This window comes from Apteryx rowi, unplaced genomic scaffold (genome assembly GCF_003343035.1).
Source record: "Apteryx rowi isolate R43461 unplaced genomic scaffold, aptRow1 scaffold_0, whole genome shotgun sequence".
Classification (NCBI taxonomy): domain Eukaryota; kingdom Metazoa; phylum Chordata; class Aves; order Apterygiformes; family Apterygidae; genus Apteryx; species Apteryx rowi.
Genome location: NW_020447195.1, coordinates 10625963 through 10648571, shown reverse-complemented (window position 1 = coordinate 10648571; position 22609 = coordinate 10625963). Strand labels below are relative to the sequence as shown.

Sequence of the window (22609 nt, the reverse complement as noted above, 5' to 3'; positions counted from 1 at the left end):
TTTTTTTCCTGCTCCCAGCCCTGCTTTGGGCAGGAGACCGTGGTTTGAGGGGGGTTACGCTGTCTTTGCAGAGAGGCTGCAAGATGCTCTCTGTCCCCCCGGCTCTGACTAGGTGACGGTGCTGCAGAGCAGAAACTCAAGGTCCTTTGCACCCGTTTGCTCCCTGCTCGGCCGTGTCGGACAGAGCAAGCGTATCCCAGCAGATACTCCCCCAGGGCTCGGCCCTGTAAGGGCTGCTCACGGAGCACCCGCCTGGCTGTAAACTGCAGCGCAGACAGAAGAGGGCTCCAGGGCGGTGGGGTTGAAAGCAGGGTCTCAGCCTTTCATCRCCCACCCCTGCATCCAGAGCAAACCCGCTGTGCCGGGGCACCTCCCTTCCCAGGGCAGCAGTCCTGAAGGGTTACCGTTCCTCCTGGGCAAGCCCAGGAAGACCAGCAGCTCCTCAGGGCAGGGCTGCTGCCAACCAGTGGCTCCATTCAAGAAAACCAGAGAAAAAATTTATTATTTTTTCTTTATAAAATATCTCCAATAAGTTATATAGGCAAATATTTAAATTAAAATAAATTAACTCCACTCTACCCTGGGACACATGGCTGTCCACAGGGTCAAACTAGGATTTGTGTTTCTTTGAAAAAATATGCCCTAGATCTCCAATGTAAGATTTGAAAAAAATATCTATGCTTGGTGAGGAGGAGGGATGGACAGGAAAGGGTTAAGGTGCGGTGCTGAAGCTGCCTGTCTCCAGTGGCATCTCCACGTCCAGCTAAGTGCTAAGAGCATCTTCATCGTCACTCCAGTCGGGAGGAGCATCCGTCCCGAAGTACCGGTCACCGAAGTTCCCTGAGGGGAGAATGAGAGATGCAGTCATGGTGCAGCTCTGTGGGGAGAACCAGCCCCTCCAGCCTGTCCTCCTCCCAGCACACAGCACCACAAAAGCAGGGTTATCTGACAGCTCCAGTGGGGCTAAAATGTGTGGAGCAGCGAAACTGGAGCAGCCAGGAGGCTGTTTTAGCACCCCCTGGCAGGGGTGTTCCTGGCACCGCAGAGGCGAGGATGAGAGAACATGGTGAGTTTGTCTTGGACAAGCTTGTTTCAGAGGGCAGCTCAGGGAATGAGGCAGGCACAGGTTTGCTCCAGCTGTCCCAGCCCAACTTCTCCACCTGGGCTGCAGGAGGCTCACGGCACGTGGAGCAGCCCCCTCTGCCAACAAGGCCACGGATGCCTGATGGTGCTCAGAGTGTGTACGTTCACTCCTTGACCCCCACCACCCCAGTGGCAGCAGGATCTGGGAGAGGCTGCAGGTTCCCAGGTAAAACAAGGCCTGATCTAAGCTGCTGCTGACAACCAGCAGGCTTTACCCCCTCTGGTGAGTGGGCCAGAAACAAAATTCCCCTGCAATAGCTCATTCCTACCCAGTTACTCACCAATGCCAGGGATTATCCGGAAAAGGTCATTCACTTTCTTGTCTACAGCGGTGGTGATGATCTTCACCCGGGGAAAAGCATAGGCGACTGAGTGGACACCCATCTCTGCCATAAGTAGGGAGAGGAGGAAGATCTTGTCTTCTGGGACATCATGATCCTGCAGGAGAGGCACAGAGGCAGGGCAGAAGGGTGGGAGATGCAGCTTGGAGACACATGGGCTGACAAGCAATGGGATAAGGGTATCTGAGCTGTGTAACGGCCCATGCCTCCTGTAGCAGCAATCGAGGACCTTCCTGGAGCCACCTTCTCTCCTCCCCTCCCAGCAGCTGGCCGGGTTACTAGGGCAAAGGACCAAGAAACCAACTGAATCCAGGTTGTTACTGCCCAAGGAAGGGGAGACTTTGTCAGTGCCAGGCTACAAAGTCATCCCAGCTCATTCTGTATTTCCTGTCCCCCTCCTTTGCCAGGAGGGACCAGTTGCAATGGACGGCTCCCCAGTATGGCTGGGGTCTGGYGTTTTGCATGTTTCTTGGGGCCCAACCAAACCTCTGACCCAGCACCCGCCCTCTGCAGAAAGCCCCACAGCCTCCGTACCAGCAACACCCTCACTGCCATCATGGCTGCTGCGCCCGTGGAGACCGTGCAGTCCATCAGGATCACRTGGTCTTCGCTGATGTCCTTTGGCAACCGCAGGTAGTGGAGCTGGGCAGGGGCAAGAGAGAGATCAGCTTGGGGGGCTGGGGGCATGAGGTGTCACGTGGGGACCTCTCCTGATGCACCGAATCGAGGGGCTTGCCAATCCCCTCTCATGGAGGGGCACAGGACTGGGCTACATCAGTCCATCTTGAGCACCTTCATGCATTTCTGTATCTCCAGGACCCAAGCYGTCCGCTTTGGGCCAGGCACAGGTGGCAAACACTTGGACAGCAAACCAGTTCCTGCATGCACAAACATGCTGAAAAGCCCACTTTGGAGGCTTTCAGAGCACTCACTTTGTGAGCGCTCACCCCCCGCCAAGATCAACTCTCAGATCTCTGAAGAGCTCTCATGAAATACCCAAGTCACCTCCCAAATACACGCTGACGGCCAGGAGATTCCCTCACCAGCCCAGGGCCCGAGCCTTTACCTCCGGCTCGCCTGTGTTGCAGTTGGTCTGGATGAGAATGGTCCCGATGCGGACGTCTTTGCACACAGCTCGCAGCGCTGGCTCCATAGTCTCGCCCGCTCGCAGGATGGACACTCCGGTGATCTGCAGTGCACGGCAAGGATGAACGGCAAGGCACAACAAAGTGACTAGATGAGGACTAAGCTAGACCAGTAACTATGCCCCCAGTACAGCGCTGTGCCTGGACACAGTGAGCRCCTGCGGTGGGCAACCCAGAAGCACGTCCCCTCCAGGAGAGGCTTGTGCTGCTCTGAGTTCACCTGTCCCCTCCAGCGGGAGGGCAGCAAGTGGCACAGTGACACTGGAGCACACTGGTGACATCCCTGGCCACCAACATACTGCCTGTCCTGACGATATCGGGTATCATGCTCATGACTGCAGGTACCTCAGGTACCAAGTGCAGGCCTGATCAAAGCCCCAAGAAGCCAGGGGTGTCCTTCTCCTGAAGGCATGGGGTTTCAATCTAGCCCCACATGACAGGTTTGAATAGTGCCTTTTATTTCCACTTACTTGCTTCCCGCTGTACGTCCTCCCTTCATAGTCCTGTCCCTGAGGAGTCTGGACCGTGCAACTCTAGAAAAACCAYGTGGAAGCGTTACTACAGGCTCTGACATGGCCCTGGAGGAGCCCTGGTACCAGGGAGCCAGGTGTCCACTGGTTTGGCTGCTTGGAAGTTGAAGCTGGACAAAGCATCATCATCCAGAGATGAGAATCTGGGAAATGTGGCCATTTTCTGCACTTGTCCCCAGGGCTGTGCCAAAGGATGTCATCTCTTAGGGGACTTTCCAGCCTCCAAACGCTGGTTTGGGGGTGTGTGACAGCAAAGACCAGTCCATAGGCTAGCACCAGTCCCTGGACTGCCAGTGGGACCGGTCCGAGTTCTTTGCCATGCTGTTAACCTCTCCACCTGGGCCTTGCTGCAGGAGGTACAGCTTTACAAACGGATGCTTGCCTAGTCCAGTATGGCCCTCCCATCTCCCACCCCCCGGCGCTGCCTTCCCCAGTAAACGCACAGCAACGTGAGGGCACGGAGAGGCACGTGAACACCGATCACCGGGGTGGGAAAAGCAGGGGCAATAAAAGGCAAATGGGCTTGGCTGTTCTAGCAAGGAACAGATCACAGTGAGGTCAYGTCGCTGCTCCACAGCCTAGGGGAATCCTGGCCCCATTTCAATCCAGAAGGAAAAGGCTGACATATGGGGAAGGCTGCAGGAAAAGAGCCAGGGCTGCCCCATCTTCCTGGCAGTTACAGGTTAGAAATTGGAGATGAAACACAGCACCCTACTGCCCATCCTCCCGGTACACACCGAACCTACCTGGAAAGGGAGAAACGAGAGTGCGTGCTCAATCAGCAACCTCATCAGCCTCTTGGAGTAGAAAATGAACTCGTCCCTGCTGGTCTCCTTGTTTCTAGAGGGGAGGGAAAGGCAATGTAAGCTATGGGCCAAAATGTGTCCCAGGAGATGCTGACACGGTCAGAAGCTGCCTGGAGGAGGGCAGCCCTCCTGGCCCTAGCTGGCTGTCAGCTTCTCGTTTACATGGTGCCCATGGGATGGAATTGCAATGGCAGTTTTAAGGTAAAAAGCAGACAAATTGTTGGCAAGACCATGGAGCACTTCAAGCCAGTGGATGCCTCTAAAAGCACCCCCAGCCCAGCTCCTGCATCTGGGGCCTACCATGGCGTGGTCTGAACTGTGGCCTGGTGACATCTCACCTCCGCGTGACCCAGCTTTCCCCGTACAAACTCCAAGGCCTCAGAGCGCAGATCACACCAGAGCCTTGAGCGCATCGTGCACCATGAGCAGACACCCTGGCTTGGGCCCAACACCACATCTCACATAAGAGACCCATGAGAGATGAGGGCTGTCTTGTCCCGCATCCCCCATGCCACAGGGACAGGGCACAACATCAGCCATTGGGATTCAGGAGTCCAAACCAACCTGAGCCCGACCAAGCTGCCAGCCAAGCCCCATGTCGCCCGAGGAGCCGCGGTGCTGGGGGCTTTACCTGATGATGGTGTGCATGCCCCTCACCTGAGGGGTGCTCTTCAGCACACTGAGGGTCTGAGGAAGGGGGTGGCACTGGTGGGCAGAGGCCAGGGCTGCCCTGAAAAACAAACACAAGATCAGAACCGCTCCAGGCGAGGCCTGCCCGAAGGCTGGAGTGCAGCACACGGCCAGAGCCATCCTCCCAGAGTTTATTTCACACTGCAAACACACACAAGGGTCATCCAGCTGAGCCACATGAGCGGCCAGCCCTGCCTGGACACCTGCGATGGCAAAGGGACCTCCTTGCACTAAAAGGGCAGGGAAAAGGTGGTCAGTGGAGCCAGAGCTGGAGGCAGGAGGTCTCACAGCCCAAGGACCCGCTCCCTTCCCACTAGGCAGCTGTGACACGCCAGGCTTTGCCCTCCAGATTCCACAGGCTGGGGAAAAAAATTTCCATGGAAAACAAAGTCAAAACATCCTTCTGCTTGGGAGTCTATCTGGCTACAGGCTGGTGATGGATCCTGAACTCACTGGGTGAGGAGGAGCCATTGCACAGTTTTCTCTGGCTTAGAAGACACGAGATGGACGTCACTAGGAACTGGACACTGAGCCAGGCCACCTGCGCTGGCACATGGCTCGATCAGATAGGACAGAATCACGGGGATGGCTCTGCTGACTTGCGAGGGATGGAGAAACCAGGCTGCACTGAGATTGTTTGAGAGTGTGTCTGGCCCATTCAGAGATAGTCAAATCAATACCAAACTGGGAACAGCTTCAAGACTTTACTGCTGGACAGGACTGGCTCTGTGTGACTCATCTSCACATAACTAATAGGGCTGAGAGCTATTCTTGGATCAAGGGAACACCATTCACTAGGAAGCTTACAATGGATCCCCATTAGTCACCTCTCTATTTGAGAGCGATAGTAATGAGATGACGGTCACATCTATCTGGCTCTCATAAGGCTGGGCAGGATGGACAAGCAACTTTGTCTGGGAGGAGGGCTGGGTTCAGAAAGCCACACGTCAYACCACAAACGTGAGAGCAGCTGTTTCCAGTCAGAGAGATGTTGGGAAAGAGAAGAAGAAAGCACACAAATGAAAACACCCGGTGAATGAGTTTCAAATCAAGCAGAAACCTGGATTAATTGCACACACACAGAGGCACACAAGCAGAAAAGACAAAGAAGATGACTGGGTAGGAATGGAGGATGGCAGGGCTAGATGGCCCGAGGCCTCCATCCGCATAGCCATCTCCTGGTCTCAGCCARCCAACGCCAAACGAGACATTCCCAAGGCCTGCTGGGTACTTAAGGGCTCCTTTCTTTYGCCAACTCCAGTGCTGTGAGGCAGCAAAGAGTCCCTGTGCAGGGAAYGCTCCCGAGAGCTGAGCCAACCYGTAACCGCTGCCGAGCACATGGGAYGGGTTGCGTTCCCACTGCAGASCTGCCYGCTGCCYGGAGAGGCCGGGCYGRCTGTACCAACCCAGCATGCTCCCAYGGCCAGAAGACCGCTGGTTTGGGAGAAGCAGCCCTCAAGGCCCTGGACTGGCCAYCAGTGAAACGAGCCGCACTGTTAGTCACCAAAATTTGGGTTAGCCGTGTTCAGAGGTTTTCCCAGGCCCAGGCCCATGCTGCCAGCAGCACCAAGCAGCTCTGCTCCTGCAGCCCTCCCCTCCCTCCTCCAGCTTCGGCCTCCCACCAGCCCCTTGCCACTGGCCCCAGGACAGACCCTGCAGGCGCCTCCGCTATCCAGCCCAACCTAAGCCCTTCCTGGCCCCAGGGACGCAGAGCTATGTGGCCCGAGCTGCCGAGGCAGGCTGGGGACGCGAGCCCTGCTTTCGGCAGGCGGARGGTGCCTGCTCCCGGCAGCGGGGGCTGCGGGCTGGGACCGGCCCCGCAGCACAGCGCCTGTACGCCGACACGCTGCTGCCCCCCGGCCGGGCACGAGCCTGCGGTGTGGATGTGGGGACGGCAGGGCACCGGGCTGCTTGCCACCCGCCACAGCCCATTGGGGGCACGTGCCCGAGCAGGCAACAGGCACCTCTCCGTCACTGCCACGTCTGCGCCCCAGGGATGCCCAGGGTCCCCTGACGCCAGCAGGATGGGGAGCTCCTCTCCTGCCCCAGGCTCTGCAGTGCCTGCTGYGACAAGCTGTGTCAATCGGCTCCTGTTCCCTGCCACAAATACCAGCAAGTCCTCCTACCTCTGCGAGCGGCACCGCGCGCCTGGGAACACCTCCCCTGCACCCCGAGCTGGGAACAGGCGCTGCTGAAACGCTGTCAGCGACCTGTCATCGAGCTTTCCGCGCCTCCCTGCAACGCCCGCTCAGGGGCTGGTGCTCGGCACGGGGCTGGAGAGGTCAGGATTCAACCCTGCTCTGGCCTGGCGTCCCCGGGAGCCCAGGAAAGTCACTTAGAGTTGTGGGCATCCCCACGGCTCTCTCCGGGGAAGCAGAGGCAGGTCCCGTTCCCAGGACGGAGGCATGGGATAAAGTCTCTCGAGTTTCTGCCCCCTGGTTTGGCCTGCAGAGCCCCAGCAAAGCAGGACCCCGCGCGCGGTCTGCCCGAACCCCCTGCCCAGGTTAGTAACGCGGCTCACGCTGCACAGCCCTCGCCCCCATCCACCGGTGTTAGCGTCACAACCAGAACGCGGCCGTTAGCGTTTGTCTCCTCACATATCCCAGCGCAGCTTCCTCTGTTCACCAGGTAGGAGGGATGTTCAGGGGAGACAAGACAGGAAACACGAGAGTTTAAGGGGAGAGGGACGAACACAACAGGAAACAAAGGAGAAAGCACTGTCATTAGTCCGAGGGGGGAAAAAAAAAAGCCCTAACTGATCGCTGGCTCCTGGACCTGCCCGGTGCCCGGGCCATTGCAGCGGGCTCTGCAGGCGGTACRGACCCCGGCGCGCCTGCCTCGGTGACCAAGTGGTGTCACATCTGCTCTCCACAGTGCCTGCTCAGGTCTCGGCAGACACAGCCCCAGCTCCAAGGGAGAAAAGCCCCGTCTGCTCTCACCGCCCTGGACTCACAGCAGGGATACTGTCACATCTCCATCCCGGACAGCGGCTCTCCGTGCCCAGACAGAAACGCCTTGAGGGCTGCCCAGCCCTCGTCCAAGCTGCTGCAATCCCCGCACGAAGGCAGGTGCTCAAGGCCAAGCTTGCAAAACCTTCGCCCAACCCCTCCTGCACCCCTTCCCAGGCACGGAGGCCCCGCAGCGCTGCGGCGGGCCCACAGGGGCATGCAGCTCCTGGCCCGGTGGCAGGAGGCTCTGTTCAAGCCTTGGAGAGCCCAGAAGGGCCCAGCCCGGGAACAACGGGAGATTCCCAGCTCTGTCCCTGCCTGCCGGGAAGACCTGCACCAGCGTTCACCTGGGCCTGCCCTGGGGTCCCCGTCCCTTGGAGGGGGCTCGTACGCAGCTGTGCTGAGGGGCCGCAGGGCCAGGTCAGGCAGAGGCAAGAGCTCAGCCCCTCCAGCTGCCGCCCCGCTTGCGGCCCAGGCGCTGCGGCTCGCCAGGCCTGCGGTCGCCCCCTTGCCCGGCCCGGCCGGGGGGCCCGGAGGGAGCAGGGCTCCGCTGTCACGACGAGCGTGCGAGAGCAATGCTTCCTGTCCCTCCCCCTGCGTGGCGGCACGGCGACGGAAAATTCAGACGGGCAGCCATGAGCGCGTCAAGAAAATGTCTCACTTTGGAAACTTATTTTTTCCCCCCAGAACAAAAGCTTTAAAGGAAAAAAAAAAAAAAGAAAAAAGAAGAAAGAAAGAAAGAAAAAGAAAGAGAGAGAGAGAAAGGGGGCGACCATCTCTCAGGAAGGCTTCAGGGAACATCCTCAGCTCTTTGTTGAGCATGCTATCAAACAGGAAGCAGACAAGAGACATCCAGCTACAAAGCACCTAATGCAGTCAAGGCATTTCAAACACGTACAGCGGCTGGCTTTCACGGCTGACATTTCAAACAAGGGCTATTAAACTGCGCCACGGGTTGATATTTAAAGACACAATTGGCAAAGGGCATGCCAAGCTGATCGAGACCTGGCGAGGGGGGGGGATATTGATTGGCAAGGGAAATGCAGCTGAAAAGAGCAGCAGCTCCGAGAACTGGGTTTGTTGCTAAAAAAAAGTACGGCAGAAGGGACAGAAAATAGGCCTGGCTGCGAGCATCGTGCCTCGGCAGGCTCGGGCTTGCGGGCCCAAGCTCCGCTGCTGGGCATGAGATAAAATACTCACCTGGGTGTGGGGGAAAGGGAGTGTGTGCACATAACCACACCTCCAGCACGTACATGGTTAAATATGCGGGAAGCTGGACGCGAAAATTCCTGATTGCAATGACACTGAGACCTGACCTGCACTCTGAAAGCGTCTTTCTGTCCTCTAAATCCAGAGGAAGGCAGCTATGTTCCTCAGCAGCCGACACAGAGGGAAAACCAGGGCCACATGTCCAGTGAACAGCACCATTTCCTTTAAACGCCTGAGAATTCACTAATCTGAGCAACTGACAGTCAGACAGGACCAAAAAAGTATCTAGTGTCAGGGTCAGATCTAAACACTAAGGTTTTATTCTACCAGCTACAAAGGCCAAGCTATGTCCCCACAGCCACCAAAAGGCACTGACATCAGAACGACTGTGACATTTAGATGAAGCCATTCAAGACTGGAGGATGGGGAATTGTTTTAGTTGAAAAGCCCATTTTGCCAAGCATGTCTCACTTGATATACATCTCCATCCACCTCACTCCTCTTTCTAGCCCAGAGCTGCAAGAGGAGCTGATCGGAAACCGCAGCAGCAGTAAAACCACCAGGACTCCAGGAGTGTAAACAGATTTTTGCAGGAAATTTTTTCCAGGCTTTGTGGCAAAGGCATAAATGGAAACTACGAGCCTTAAACAGAAGACAAAAATTTCTGTGGCTGGGGTTATCATGGAGTTATTTGTGGCAGTCAAAGTTATCTTCCCGAACTTGCCATTATAAAATTACTAATATTGTCTTGACACATTATTAAATACTTGATTTTTAAGGTGCATGAGGAAAGTTCAAAGATCACCTCTACAGAGTGCTGCTTTGATAAAAGAGGAGGATAAGCGGAGAGAAATCTTATATCTGTCTATCTCCATCTGCTCTCTAATGTTCTTCCTGTAATTTTTTAAAGCAACAAACTTCTCTCCACACTAAATAGCACCTTCAAACCTGAACCTCCAGACACACAGGGAAGCTTACACATGGCACTGAAATGTCTGTATGGAAATGTCAGGCCCCATGGTGTTAAACAAACAAACAAAAAGAAATAAAATGAAACATTGACCAGTCTGGGAAAGAAATGGCTTAAAGAAAAACAAGCAAAGCAGAGAGTCTTTTCCTGTTCATCTTAGGTATTTTAAAAGCTTTTTTGTATGCCAAATGTAAATTTTAGGGTTACTTGAGTTAAGTGTCTCCATAGAGTGATGGAGATGTAAATGGAAACCCATCTGCAGTAATGCATCCCACTTGCTTCCTACAAAAATACCTGGAAACTTAGCTAGCTGCTTAATGAAAGTAAGAGAGCACAAGTCCCATCTGGATTCAAATGCTGAAGAGGTTAAGTAAAGTGCTGTATACTTTATAGCATCCACCTGTAGGTACTAAGAAATTAGAAATCCTGCTGGATTGTGGCTTAAGTATTTTCTTAGTCCCAAAGTAATTGCTGTGGAATTTGTCCTCTTTAGGTACTGCATAAAAGCAGGTATCTCACCATGCCGAAGCTGTTATGCTCCTTTTGGGTGCCATTAGCCTTGTGGCTTAGAGCCTCTCTGCACAGTGTGGATCCAGGGCTCCCACCGTCCTCAAGCAGCTTCGTTTAATCTAAGCCCTTACTGTGATTTCAAGTGCCCTTGCGGCCAGGTTCTGTTCAGGGGTGGAGAGTGGCTCCGACAACTTTTTGTCTTAGAAAACAAAGGAAAATAAAAGAGAATCCCAGGATGCAAAGCCTCCCACCCTGCAGAGATCTGGGGTCCCCAGCTAACAAACCTGACCCTGCCCCAGCTTCCAGGCTCTGTGCTCAGGGGGGTATGAGCTGGCGGCACCCTCGCAGGACGTACGCATCCCTGATGAACAGCCCTGGCCCTGCTGGCCCCACAGCTGAGGACGAGGTGACATCTCGTCAGCTCTGAACGTAACGAGGCCGTGTGTTGTGTGAGCTGTCGGTCTCGACCGCAGGTCGCGGTTAGGCCAAGCAGTGCCTGGCATTGGAAATGCCTCGGGCTGCACAGACAGGACAGAGTTAGGGACTCTTACCTGACACTGAGTTCACGCTGCGGCAGCAACACAAAGACACAATGCAACCGGTATTAAGCATTGTCAACACCAGGGTCGTTTCAAGATAAAAGAAAAGGAAAAATAGGAATATTTTCCTGCATTCACATCTTGCCTTTTCCCCTTCTTCCCCTCCCCAAATAAATGAAAGCCCCTCCCCAAGCCAACCCCTAGCCTGGCTCACAGCAGAGCTCTGGGTAGGAGCTGCCGCGTTTGCGGGCTGCAGCACGCAGCTGAGAGCTTTCCTTTCCAGATCCCAGGGGCTGGGAGAAACAGCCATTTCCCCCTCCTGGCCTGTGCTCCAAGGCTGCGGGCCTCCTTGGCCTGGTGTTAGAAATGATGCCAGGGCGGTGGGCCTTGCACAAACAGGCACTCCTGTGACCTCGGAGCAGGGTGTAGAAACCAGCTTTTCGACCTGCCAGAGTTTAGCGTTATAAAATAGGGCACTTGGAAAGCAGGCCCTGACTGCTGCTTGCAGCCCTGCAGAAAGCGGGAGCTCTGGGAGGGGGAACCTTCCAACGCCTTTGCATAAGAGGAGTCTCTCCTGAGCAGACGTGGGAGGCATGATGCTGTCACGTGCAGCCTCGCTTCCAGAGACTGAGCGCTCCTGCCATCTGGGAGCTCAGAAAGGCCTACAGGAATCAAGACCTTCACTTCCAAGTGCATCCATCTCCAGGTCATGCTCCTGCCACCTTCCAGAACATTGCTCCAAGCAGAGCAGGTGTCTCGAGAAGCAAAGTGACTCCAGTGCTGAGAAGCACTGCAGGGTTAGGATTTGGCAAGCATCTTCACAACTTAAACATCAAAGCTACAAACCACTCCAGTGATAAGGAGTGGGAGGAGGCTGTGCTGCTCAGAGAACGGCAACACACAACAGTCTCCTCTGATCAAAGGTCCCAGACTCAACCCACCGGTCCAGGCTGGCCCAGGACAGAGCAAAGAATTAAAGACTTGTTCAAGCTAGCGAGGGGGAAGGAGAGAGGAGCGTATGCCTGGATCTGGACTCAGGTTGGGAGTCAAAACATGATATGCCTTTGGGCTTGATACCCATGGGCTGCACCTGACAAAGAGGTGGAGAACTGGGCTCCTGACTGGAAAGACTCTGTGCAGCAGTGTCTGCAAGGGGGTGAAGAGGAGAAGCCAGAGCCAGCAGCCAGACAGCGAAATATTGCAGGGTTTGGTGCGATGCTGGGCCCGGGAAGGCTGTGAGGGCAGGRAGGGTACATCACTTAGATCATTTGAGGATGGTTAGTTTGTCTTCACTGGACTTGTTCTCCCAGGGAGACAGGGAAGGAAGGAAGCTCCTGCTGGACACAGATTGCAGAGGAGGGTTGCACTAACCAGAGCACAGGGATGAGGCAGTCTCCTTCAGTGGGCTCGGAGGATTTGCTGGGGAGCAGCCCTGCTGCTCACATGCCTGGAGCACAGAGGGAAGCCAGGCCATTCCCGCCTGGGCACCGTGCTTTGGCACCCAGAGCGCTAGTTCCTGGCAATGCCGCAACTGCATAGGCAAGGTCGACCCCCACCAGAGACACCCGGGTGACCAGGCAGCTCTTACCTCTTCCAGCTGGCTGTGGACATGCTGAACAATCAGGTCGATGGCCACCGTGTTTCCACTCCCTGGAGCAAGTCAAAAACACGAGAGACATGGCCTGCATCAGAGCCACAGTGCTAACAGTGCCTGAAACAAGTTTCTTTCCCACGTTTCCCTCTATGCCCAAGAACATACAGGATTCCTGCTTTCCCAAACAGCCCTCCCCTTGCAAACCATCATTCAGCAGGAAACATTCTTGCTATTATTGTTATTATTTAATAATCTATTATTGTATACCTAGAAGTCACCTCTAGCCTTTAAATCCCTAAGCAGCAGGAGCTTGTATGGCAGGAGGCTGGTTGAGGGAAAAGTGTTTTTATGATTTCTGTTAGGAATCTGCTTTTGGTTGGTGTTGGAGAGCCTGGACCAGAGGGAACCTTTGCTTTGCACAGTACAGCCCCTTTTCTGTCCTCATCAGCCGGAGGACAGAGGGGGCTGGCTAGCAGAGCTGAGCCAAAGGGACGGCAGAGGGACTGTGCTGCCAGGTCCCGCTCAGGACTGAGCCACACGGCAGCTCGGGGGCAGCCCTGGGCAGGTACCTCGGGGCACGACGATGTCAGCCAGCCGCATGGTGGGCTGGATGTACTGGTCGAAGGCAGGCTTGACAAACTTGTTGTACTGTTTGATGACACCCTCAATGTCACGGCCACGCTCGCTGATGTCCCTGCGCAGGCGACGCACCAAGCGGATGTCCGAATCCGTGTCCACAAATATTTTCAGGTCAAGGAGCTGTAATGAGAGGGGAGGGAACAAACAGTGTGTAATTTGGACCAACCTTCTCCACTAGACACAGCCGGGAGGCTGAGCCCTACCTTCAGCAGAGCACTTCTTTAACGGAGCTTGGCTCATCTCCAGCTCCGGCCTGGACAGATGCCAGGCTGATGTCAGCTTTGCCTCTGCAGGCTCTGAACCTGGCTACCCAAAGGCAGTGCAGACATTGCAACAGGTCCCTTGTTGCCACCTGCCTTTTACTCTCATGCCCCGAAAGACCTGTCCTGCTCCAAAACCCGTCCCCCTTTATAAACAGCCCCCAACCCTTCGGCTGGATGCTATTTAAGAGTGAGGAAAAAAGAGAAGTTAATGACCATGACACAGACCAACTGGCTTAACGCAGGAGTGCTGGCTTCTTAATGCTGGAAGGGAGCCAAGCACAGCAGGTCGACTCTGGGGCTGAGATTCATGACACTGCCCTTAAGTGCAAAAGACAAGAATGACAGTTGTTTGGAGGAAATGCTCCTCGGGGATTTACCCAGCTGTCCACTGGAGGTCATCGTTGCTCCAGGAAAGCATAAAACACTCACTTGGCAGGGAAGGACACTTTCTAGAGTAAACTTGGCTAAGTTTCTGCATGGCTCACTCCCTCCTATTTTTCACTTATCCCAAAAAATTCCCAGGAAAGCACCACCTGAGCCTGAAGTGCTGCATGAATCCACCCTAGGAACCCTGGGCTTTGCACCGCCAAGCAGCAGAGCAGGCTTTGCTTCCGGCTATGCAAGCTGAGACATGCAGCATGGAGGTGGGTTATTTCTAGTCAATATTTATACATCATCACTGCCAGGGACCAGGTCACCACTCAGCTCCTAGTTCCTGGGAACGAAGAGCTGAGACCAAGGTCTCTGCAGAAAAGCCTGACCACTGCTGGGGGTTTTTCCACCTGCCTCTGCAAGAGTCAAGGCCTCTTTCTCTTACACAGCGAGGAGCTGCAGCAGCTGGGGGTAACCTGGAGGACAAGGCCATTTCCCTGCTGCTGAACCTCAGGAGAAAGCATCCTCTCACCACCTCCCCCTGGCAGGCCATGGGGTGGAGTGCTGACTTGTAGGAGTGGGCACTGAAGCATTGCAGAGCAGGGTCCCGTGCAGGAGCCCCAGGGCACCTGCAGTAGTGGGACTCTGCCTGTGATACGCTGGGATATCAGGCTACAGAATAGGGGGACTGGAGCACTCACACCTGTCAGGCTTCCCACAAACTGATTCCAAAATCCTTCCTCACCTTCAGGAGCTCCTTGTCTGCGAATGCCATGATGCCTTCAAAAATAATCACATTGGCGCCATATAAGGTTTTCTGTAGAGTCAAAATCAATGTGGTTAGACAGAGAACATGTGTTCAGAGATACCCCCATTCCAGGGAAAACGATAATGCAACAGGGAGATGAGCAAGAACAGGAAGGATGTGAATTTCTGCTCCCTTTCTGTTCCCCAGGCTTTGAGGTCATTGACAGCACTCCAAAAAGCTGCTGGCGGGATATTGTATGTGACACAAACAGGATCCTTCCAGCTACAGCTTCCTCTTCTGCACAGCCTGCAGCCCCTTGTAACATCCCGGCCCCTGTAAGTAGACTGAACGGACCCATATGCACTGCACAGACATCCTTGCTCCTGCCTCTCGAGTCCAGATGAGACCGTACTCCTTCCACTCTACATGCGCCTGCTTCTGCCACATGCTAACAAGGGCTGCCCTTGCTGCCAGCAGTCCTCTCTAGGTTGTTAGTGACTGCAACAGCGGTGCTGCTCACCTGATATATGCACCCTGAGCCAGCCAGGGAGCAGAGGACAATTGCAAGAGTCTCCTGCCTGCAAGAGGCAGGGGTTGGAGGGGTCCAAATGGCAGCCCTTGCCTTGGCAGGGCAGTCCCTCCCCTGTCTTGCCCCACATCCCTCAGTGCTCCGTACCCATTCCTTCTTCCGGCTGTGGGTGGTAAAGTCGTAGATGGGGATCTTCACACTCTTGCCTTGCTTCAGCTTCTTCAGGGTGGCGATGATCAGATCGAAGTCAAAGGCGTCAGGGTGGTCAAAGTTGAAGTCATTGCTGGCTGCCTGCTCTTGCTGCTGCTTGGTCAACACCTGTCCACGAGGGAGATGTTAGAGCCTGTGGCTGTCCCCTCTGGCAAGCTCCCCTCCCCACTGCTGTGCTCCTCCTGCCCACCAGCCCCATTCACCATCCCAGAGGGCCAGAAGAAAACATGAGGCTGTCAAACAGTGCATTTCCCCATCAGGGGTTTTAGGCCAAGGACCAGGGCAGCCCAAGAAGCCTAGCCATTATGACAAGCAACCTCACCTTGTAGAAGGAGTCCATGGACAGCAGAACCACCCACGGGACATCAAGAGCTTCAATGATCATTGTGGCCACTGTAGTCTTCCCAGAGGCGCTGCCTCCTCCCAGGCCTGCCAGAGAGAAGGAGACGAAGCCACCTTAGCCACAGTCTGGCTTTCCAAGCACAGGCTAGAGCCTAGCTCTTGCTTTGTTGCACTGAGTTGGAATGAACTTCCAAAAAGGGAAACTGATAGGCAGTCCAAGGTAGAGGTTATCCTTGAAAATGCCAAATGGAAAGTACTCCAATTGCCACTAATGCGCAGCAAAACTGTGAAACCCTTCATATGATGCTTGAGTAACAAGCGGAGAGCTGGCAAGACAGCCAGCCTGGACTAAATCCCTGGGAACTCGTGACAACTCAGGCAACAAGTACAAGAGCTGTGGGAACAGCCAGGAAAGACTGTGATCCACCCAGTGCCTGCAATAGTACATCATCCCAATTTGCAAGCTCCTTGCTTCTGCCCAATTCTAGGGGCTCACCTAGTCAACGCTGGACTAACCACGGGGACTCTCCTTGCTCTTGCCTGGGCTGAGCAACTCACAGCCCTGAGTCTGGAGCCAACCTGAAGGTTGTAACGAGCGTGGGTGAAGCAGGAATCCTCCCAGGGACTCCTTGAGAGTCACAAGACAGGTACACCAATGCCTCCAGCGCTAGCCTGCCCCGGCGCGACTCACAGCTCCAACGCTAACACTGGGGAGCCGAAGCACAGAGGTGAAACAGAACCCTGACATGCACTGCCTCTACCTACCTATCACGAAGGCCTCTTTGGACTGTGTCCCATGCTCATTGTACCACGGTGGCCGGCCAGCTGTGTAGATGGTCCTTTTGCTTGTCCGCAGCAGGGGTGGCTCAGACTTGCACTGGCTAGTGGTCCGCTTTCGAGGTGGCTTGGTGGACCCCACTGTAGGATACAGCCGGTCCAAGGATTCAGCACTGCTGTTGCTGGGGAGAGGAAGAAACTTGGTTAGCTGGTGGTGCAAAAGAGGCCTGCGTCCTCCCCGGGCCAGAGCACCCAAAGCAGGGCTGCCCCCGACAAGGGGTCTGACTCTGCTGGTGCTTGGGGAGCAGGGTCTCTGGGAGGTTCTTGTGCTGCCAGTATGGGCAAGGGAGGGACACAACGGAGGAGAGGGAAACGCCTGCAGCTCTGCAGCACCACTGCCAGCACCCAAGCCTCTCTGATCACAGGCCATGGCCGGCATTTAGAGTTTCTCATGCAGCATCACTTTTTTATCTGGAAAAGGTGCAGTGTAAGCATTGTATCCTACAGCTTTATTGCTTGGGGAACCCATGTGTTAAACAAACACCCTAGTGTTTGAGCTCTCATATGCACAGAGGAGTTTTACTACACAGGGCAATAGCCTGTCCTGAAGTGCCCGAGACACCTTTCCGGGGCAGGGAGGCCAACGCCCCTGGCTACAGTTAGACCTCATTCTGCCTTGCACACTCTTGTCCTCTTTTGCACTCATCTCCACACACAGTCCCACTTCCATCCCAATTTAGAGCTCCCCAATCTTGTGCCAGACCTCTAGTTCTCCCATCCGTTAGGGCTGCAACCCCTCAGGACAAGGCTGTGAGCTTGCCCAGGCCAGGCAGAGGGGCTCCACACGGTGCTGTAGCTGGAGGTGCGGAGAGAAACGCCCTCGCCGAGGCTGCGAAGCCGTTTGCATCTGCTTCACTCTGTGGCCCAAGCCCCAGCGCGGAGCGGGTGCCGCGCAGCCGGGTGCTGCGTGCGGCCCTGGAGCAGCCAGCGCTGAGCTGCTAAATGCCGCTGTCTTATCTAACCTCCCACTGCGGCCCAGGGGAGGGAGAGGAACAAACTACCTTCCAGAGGCCTTTCGTGCTTGGCAGCAGGAGAGCAGAGGCTGGGAGGCGATAAGTGGACTCTGGCCAGGAGATAAGCTGCAGCCGCACTGCCCAGCCAGCGCAGGGATGGGGAGGATTATTTATACCAGCTCCTGCTATCTGTGTTCCTTCCCACTTTCCGTTTTGGAGGCTTGGGAYGGATATTTCCTCCTTGTAAGTTCACAGAAGGGGCTAAGGACACACCAGGGCTGGAAGCAGGCTTAGCTCATCTCTTCTTCCAGCTGAGGGTCTGCGAACTGGCCCGGGAACGGCAGGAGCCGGGGCGGCAGTGCCTTCCCCGCAAAGGCAGCGGGGTTGTTTGCCTGGTTTCTATAGCCAGGTGCCCAGCGATGCGGGCGGAGGAATCCCCTGGCCAGGAAATCAGCCTTTTCCCCCAAATGCCAAGCACGCCGCGAGGGCCAAGGGGTGCCTTCGATACCGGCTCAAGCGCCTCCTCCCCGAGCACGACACRTGTATTTGAGGCGTCCCAGAAACGCTGGGCAGAAGCCAAGGAAAACCGCCTCCGTGGGCAGGACCGGCTGAGAGGAGCAGGAGGGGAAGAGGCCAAGAGCTGCYGGCCACCGGGCTGCGGCGGGACGGCCACAGGCTGTAACCTTTCCCCGCCGGCCAAGGGACTCGCTGCAGCAGGGAGGCACGCGGCCAAGGGATTAGAGAGGGATCATCTCCCCGGGCCGGCAGGGACGCCCACCGCACTCCCCCCTCGGCCGCTTCGGTGGAAAGGCCAGGCAAGCACGCGGGGCCGGATCCAGCCTCGGGGCTCGGTTTCCACGTCGGTGCAAAGGGCTCCCCTGCTCAGCTCACACTCGCGCCTCTCTGCCAAGCGGCCACTCTCCTCTCCCCAGCCRTGCCCGGAGCAGAGACGAAATCGCTGCAAGGTCGGAGAGCCCCGGGCAGCAGGAACACACCCAGGAGGGCACGGTTTGGGGCAGCCGGACCTAGCTGGAGGGGCTTTGCTGCCTTTTTGTTATTTTTTTGCTCCTGAAAGGGTTTAAGCTGTAGGGTTTCATGAACTTTTGTTTGTTTTTAAGCTGTTTTGGTATGAAGATTAAGTCCTTTCCCTCACCCATCCCTTTTTAGAACAATTTCAGATAATGATCAAAATTTGAGAGCAGCCATCTGTGCTTAAAGCCTCTGCAGCAATCCCCATCAACGGACATCTCGGGGCTGAGCACAACGCGAGCGCTGGCCACGAGCAAGCGGCGAGGCGGGGAAGGTCTCTGCTTCGGCTAGAAGGGAAGCGGGCTCGTGGTTAAAGACAAACAGACCGAAAAGTCCCTGGCCCGGCCCCGGCGCTGTCACCTGAGCTCCCGTGGGGAGGAACAGCGCGGCAGGAAGCGAGACCTGCCTGCGCCAGGCAGCAGCCGCCTTGGGACACCTCGCGGAGCCGCTTYGCCCAAGTGGAGCCTTGCGCTGACGCCCGCGGCATCCAGCAAAACCCGCTCCTATCTCCGGCAGGCCTGGCCCAGCACCGTGCAACTCCACCTCTCCTGCATCCGTGCCTATTTAACAAGGTGGAAGGAAACAGCTATTTGCCCGACTTTGCCTGATCCTTCTGAACAAAACGCTGTTTCCAGCTCTTTCCCCTGTCCCTGGCACTCTCGCATCAACGCTAACTCTACGAGCGCTGCTGTTCACCCACGCGGTCCCTCCGAAGGACCAGAGCACCAAACTAAACCTGCCCATTGCAAGCACGAGCCCTCAGTGCACGCAGCCCGGACTGAGCACCGCAGGCCTCCAGCTTGCCCCAAAGTCAGAAACACCCGAACAATCATTTTTTTAAAAGCAACATCGCAAGGCGAGATCAGCCAGGAAAACCTTCTGGAGTTTCTTTCTGTGGAAAAGGAAGTAACATGGCTCCTTCCACCAGAGMGGCAGAAAAAGCAAAAACAGATGGGATCTTTTATTCTCCTCTCCCACAAGTGACTCTGCAGCAGCAATTAGCCACCGTGCACTATTCCCAGAGCAGGGCTGACATCAGACGATGATGCTGGTGCATAAACAAAGTCATTTTAGCCTGATAAAAGCAGAGATGACAAAGACGCAGTTGTTTACCAGAAAATAAAATCGTTCCTTTCATCTGCAGTCCAGCCCCCTCCCCAGGGACTGCAGCTACTCGAGAGCTGCTCTGGGAGCTTTGCCGCCGAGGGCTCCTTAGGCAGCGCTTTGCACTCGGGTTTCTTTTAGGGCCGTGACCATCGGTTTCTGGGCGGCACAGGGTCCCAGCGCAGCGGGTCAGTGAGACGAGGCCCGGGCTCTCCTCTCGGGCGTCTGATGTAACGTGGCACCAACCTCTCCCTTGCTAAACCTCAAAGCACAAAGTTGCATCTCAGCGTAACGCTCGCACAGCTCCCGGCGCGCGCCTCGGGCGCAGGCAGCCGCCGCGGCTCCTCTCCGCGCGGGGACCTCCGCAGCCAGGAGCAGCGGGGCGTCTTGCACGCCGAGACGCTGACGGAGGCCAGAAGCCACAGAGCAGCTCAAAGTCAGGCCCACCTGACAACTGCTGAAACCTCGACCCAAACTTCACGAGAGGCCGCCGGTTTGGGGAGCCCAGAGACGGCCCACCAGGCTGATCCTTCCAGGGGTGCCACCGGCACCTTCACTTAGACCTGACATAACTCAGCTCTTTGCAGGGACGAGGAGGTTTTGACCCGCAAYGGCCTCAGCCGTGCCCAGAATTACAGGCCGCGTGTCCACGCTGACAACTCAATTTGCTCGTGTCTCACTCCACCACCTTCCCGCTTTCCCGAGTTACCTGCGTCTAGAGCACACCAAGTACGCTGGGCTCCAAGGGGACCTACCGGACGGATCCGTGCTGGGGCTGCGGGGAGTATTCCTTGCGCCGATCGCTGCGGGATTACGGACACGTGCAAGGAAGGGCCAGGACAGGAATTTCCATCTGCGAGAAGCAGAGCCATCCTCTACTAGCCCTCCCAGGGGCCTGCTCTTGGATTCAGAAGGTCATTTTAATCCTGTTCCAAGAGTTCATTTGCTGTGTCTTTTCTCATCCAAATACTTCTGGACTTTTATATAAATTGTATAATCCACCTCTTAAATCAATGTTTCCCATGATTTATCTCAGATAAACATGGGCTTTGGGGAGTGCTGCAAAGATCATAAATTCTCTGCTAATGTTACACATCAAGTTTCGTACTTGCAGCTTGTTTTCTGCTGCTGCATTTGCTAGGAAAGGGCTCTCCTGCCCTCCGAAGGAACGGCTGATCCCAGCCATTTCTTACTTATCTCATTTTGCTGTTTGTTTCTATCACTTTTTAAAATTCCCTGGAGAAGGGACAAAGCATTTTCAATGCACCTATTCGCAAGGTAAAGCGCCCAGAGAAGGGGAACTCTATTTATAGCGTGAAGTTAATACCGTTGCTTTAACCACCCTGCAGTAACCCCTGGGCAGCAGGGACGGGAGCGGTGCAGATCACGGACCCACAGACAGCTTTCTGCTACTCCCAGGCGTGGATTTGCAGGGGCGGAGGAAGGAGCACCCCTCTGCGCCCCCGGGTCCCGCTCAGCCCGTCCCCGTGCCCCCGTGCAGCAGCCTGGCGCRGGTCCCAGCAGCCCACATGCTCCACAGCCGGCAAGGACAACCGGCAAAGCCCGAAGCCCACCTCCCAAACGGGAGAGCCCGTCCTCTGGCCCCAAGCCCCGTAAACAGCGTGCTGACCAAAGCCTCAAATCAACCTTCAAATCCTCCCAGTAAGCGTCCCCGAAAGGCTGCTGTCAGGCTCTCCGCACTGGCTTCATCCCACGTCCCGTGGGAAGCTGATCTTTCCCCCAGCTGCTGCCTGTTATTTCCCAGCCTCAGACAAGCGGGAGCGGGGCTGCCAGGACCGGAGCAGCCGAGAACCCGCTGCCCAGAAAACAGGCAGCGAAAGCAAACAGAAAATCCCCGAAGCGACGCACAGGCAGCACTCACCTGCCTTCAGGCCCGAGGGCCCAGCAGCCCGATATCCGGACGCTGGAGTAGGTGGGAGGACTGCTCATTTTGACCCTGCCGCGGAGATCCAGGCGATCCCGGGCAGAGGGGTGTTTACTCGGCGTGCGCGCGCGGGTATTTTTTGGCTCGCCGTCTCCGCGCGTCCAAGGCACCAGGCTCGCAAGAGGGCTGCCACGTGAGCGCTTCGGCGCTCGGCGCAAACCGGGCGGAGAGGAGCCCCGCGCRGGAGCGGCCCCTCCGACGGCTCGGGCCCCGGGGAGGCCGGCGGGGAGGCAAACCCCGAGCTGAACCGCGGGGCCCGAAGCGGTAGCACGGGGCTGGGACGGGAAGGTGGAGGAAGGAGAGAAGAGCGCTGCCGGGGGAGTGTCTTTTGCTTGGAGTTGCGGAGCGGCCGGAGCGCATAAGAGGATAGCTTAACCCAGAGATTACGTTCATTACCTGATATTAATAGCACTGGCTCGATTAAAGAAAAAGCGGGGGGGGCAGGAGCGACACCTCCTCTAACCGCCCCTCCGGTGACACAAATAAACGCCCCCCCGCGCCTGTGCTCTTCGGGACCAGGGCTCATTCACCTGCCTCTGACATTCAGAGCCGGCTCGGCGAGCGGAGAGGTCGGCCCTGCCGCCGGGTAAGTGAGCGGGTGCTGCGCTGCCGAGCCCCCGGGCGCCAATGGGGGCTGCCRGCGCTGGCCGAAGCGGCGCTGGGGGTCCTCCCGCGGGTGGGCAGGCGGGAACAGCCTCCGGGCAGGGGACGGATCGGGGCCGAAGCGGGTGCTCCGCTCGGCGCCGGCGTGGGCTCGGGGCCGCGAGCGGCGCAGGGGTGTTGCTCTCTGTGCCGGGCTGGTGGGGCAGCCCTGCAGGGACGGTGAGGGGCTCTCCGGCCCTCCGGAGTGGGGAGGTCCGGCCCCAAGCACTCCCACGGGTGCTCCTGCAGCTCAGCTGCCCCTTGCCATCTCCTTGCTCTCCAGCCCCAGCGTAAACAAGCCTGTGAAACTCAACACCCCGGGGCTGCGGCGGACTAAGAATAACGTSCCCCGGCTGCTCAGGCCTCTGCGCTCTCAGCCCTCCCGCTGCCAGGCGCTTGCTGCCCTCCCTGCCGTTTCAGCAGCACAGCTTGCCAGCAGCTCCCGGCCCCTCGGGAGTCTCCCCGGGAAGGGCAGGAGCCCAGCCGCTGGCCCCTGCGCTCAGTCCCGGCACGAGCAGCCCTCGCAGGCAGCCAGGGACGAAGGGCAAGATGCCCAGCGAAGGATGGGAGA

The 22609-nt window shown here is 56.5% G+C and overlaps 1 protein-coding gene across 5 annotated transcripts; it reads right to left on the bottom strand.

Moving 5' to 3' along the window:
* Positions 1-475: 475 nt before the first annotated feature.
* UCKL1 (uridine-cytidine kinase 1 like 1) lies at positions 476-21416 on the bottom strand. 5 transcript variants are annotated; one of them, XM_026065083.1, is made up of 16 exons: positions 21334-21416; positions 16294-16487; positions 15509-15615; positions 15124-15294; positions 14445-14516; positions 12995-13184; positions 12420-12481; positions 10844-10919; positions 7221-7272; positions 4597-4695; positions 3906-3999; positions 3100-3162; positions 2551-2673; positions 2019-2126; positions 1425-1581; positions 476-840 (listed from the first exon to the last, which is right to left on the bottom strand). In XM_026065083.1, the coding sequence occupies exons 1-16, from the start codon at positions 21399-21401 to the stop codon at positions 764-766; spliced, it is 1713 nt and encodes a 570-aa protein (XP_025920868.1). In that variant the 5' UTR covers positions 21402-21416; the 3' UTR covers positions 476-763. The 5 variants fall into 5 exon arrangements, with proteins under 5 accessions (XP_025920868.1, XP_025920949.1, XP_025921197.1 ...); XM_026065164.1 differs by having other exon boundaries at positions 7177-7272; positions 10844-10860; XM_026065412.1 differs by lacking the exon at positions 21334-21416 and adding an exon at positions 17367-17388.
* Between the last annotated feature and the right edge of the window lie 1193 nt (positions 21417-22609).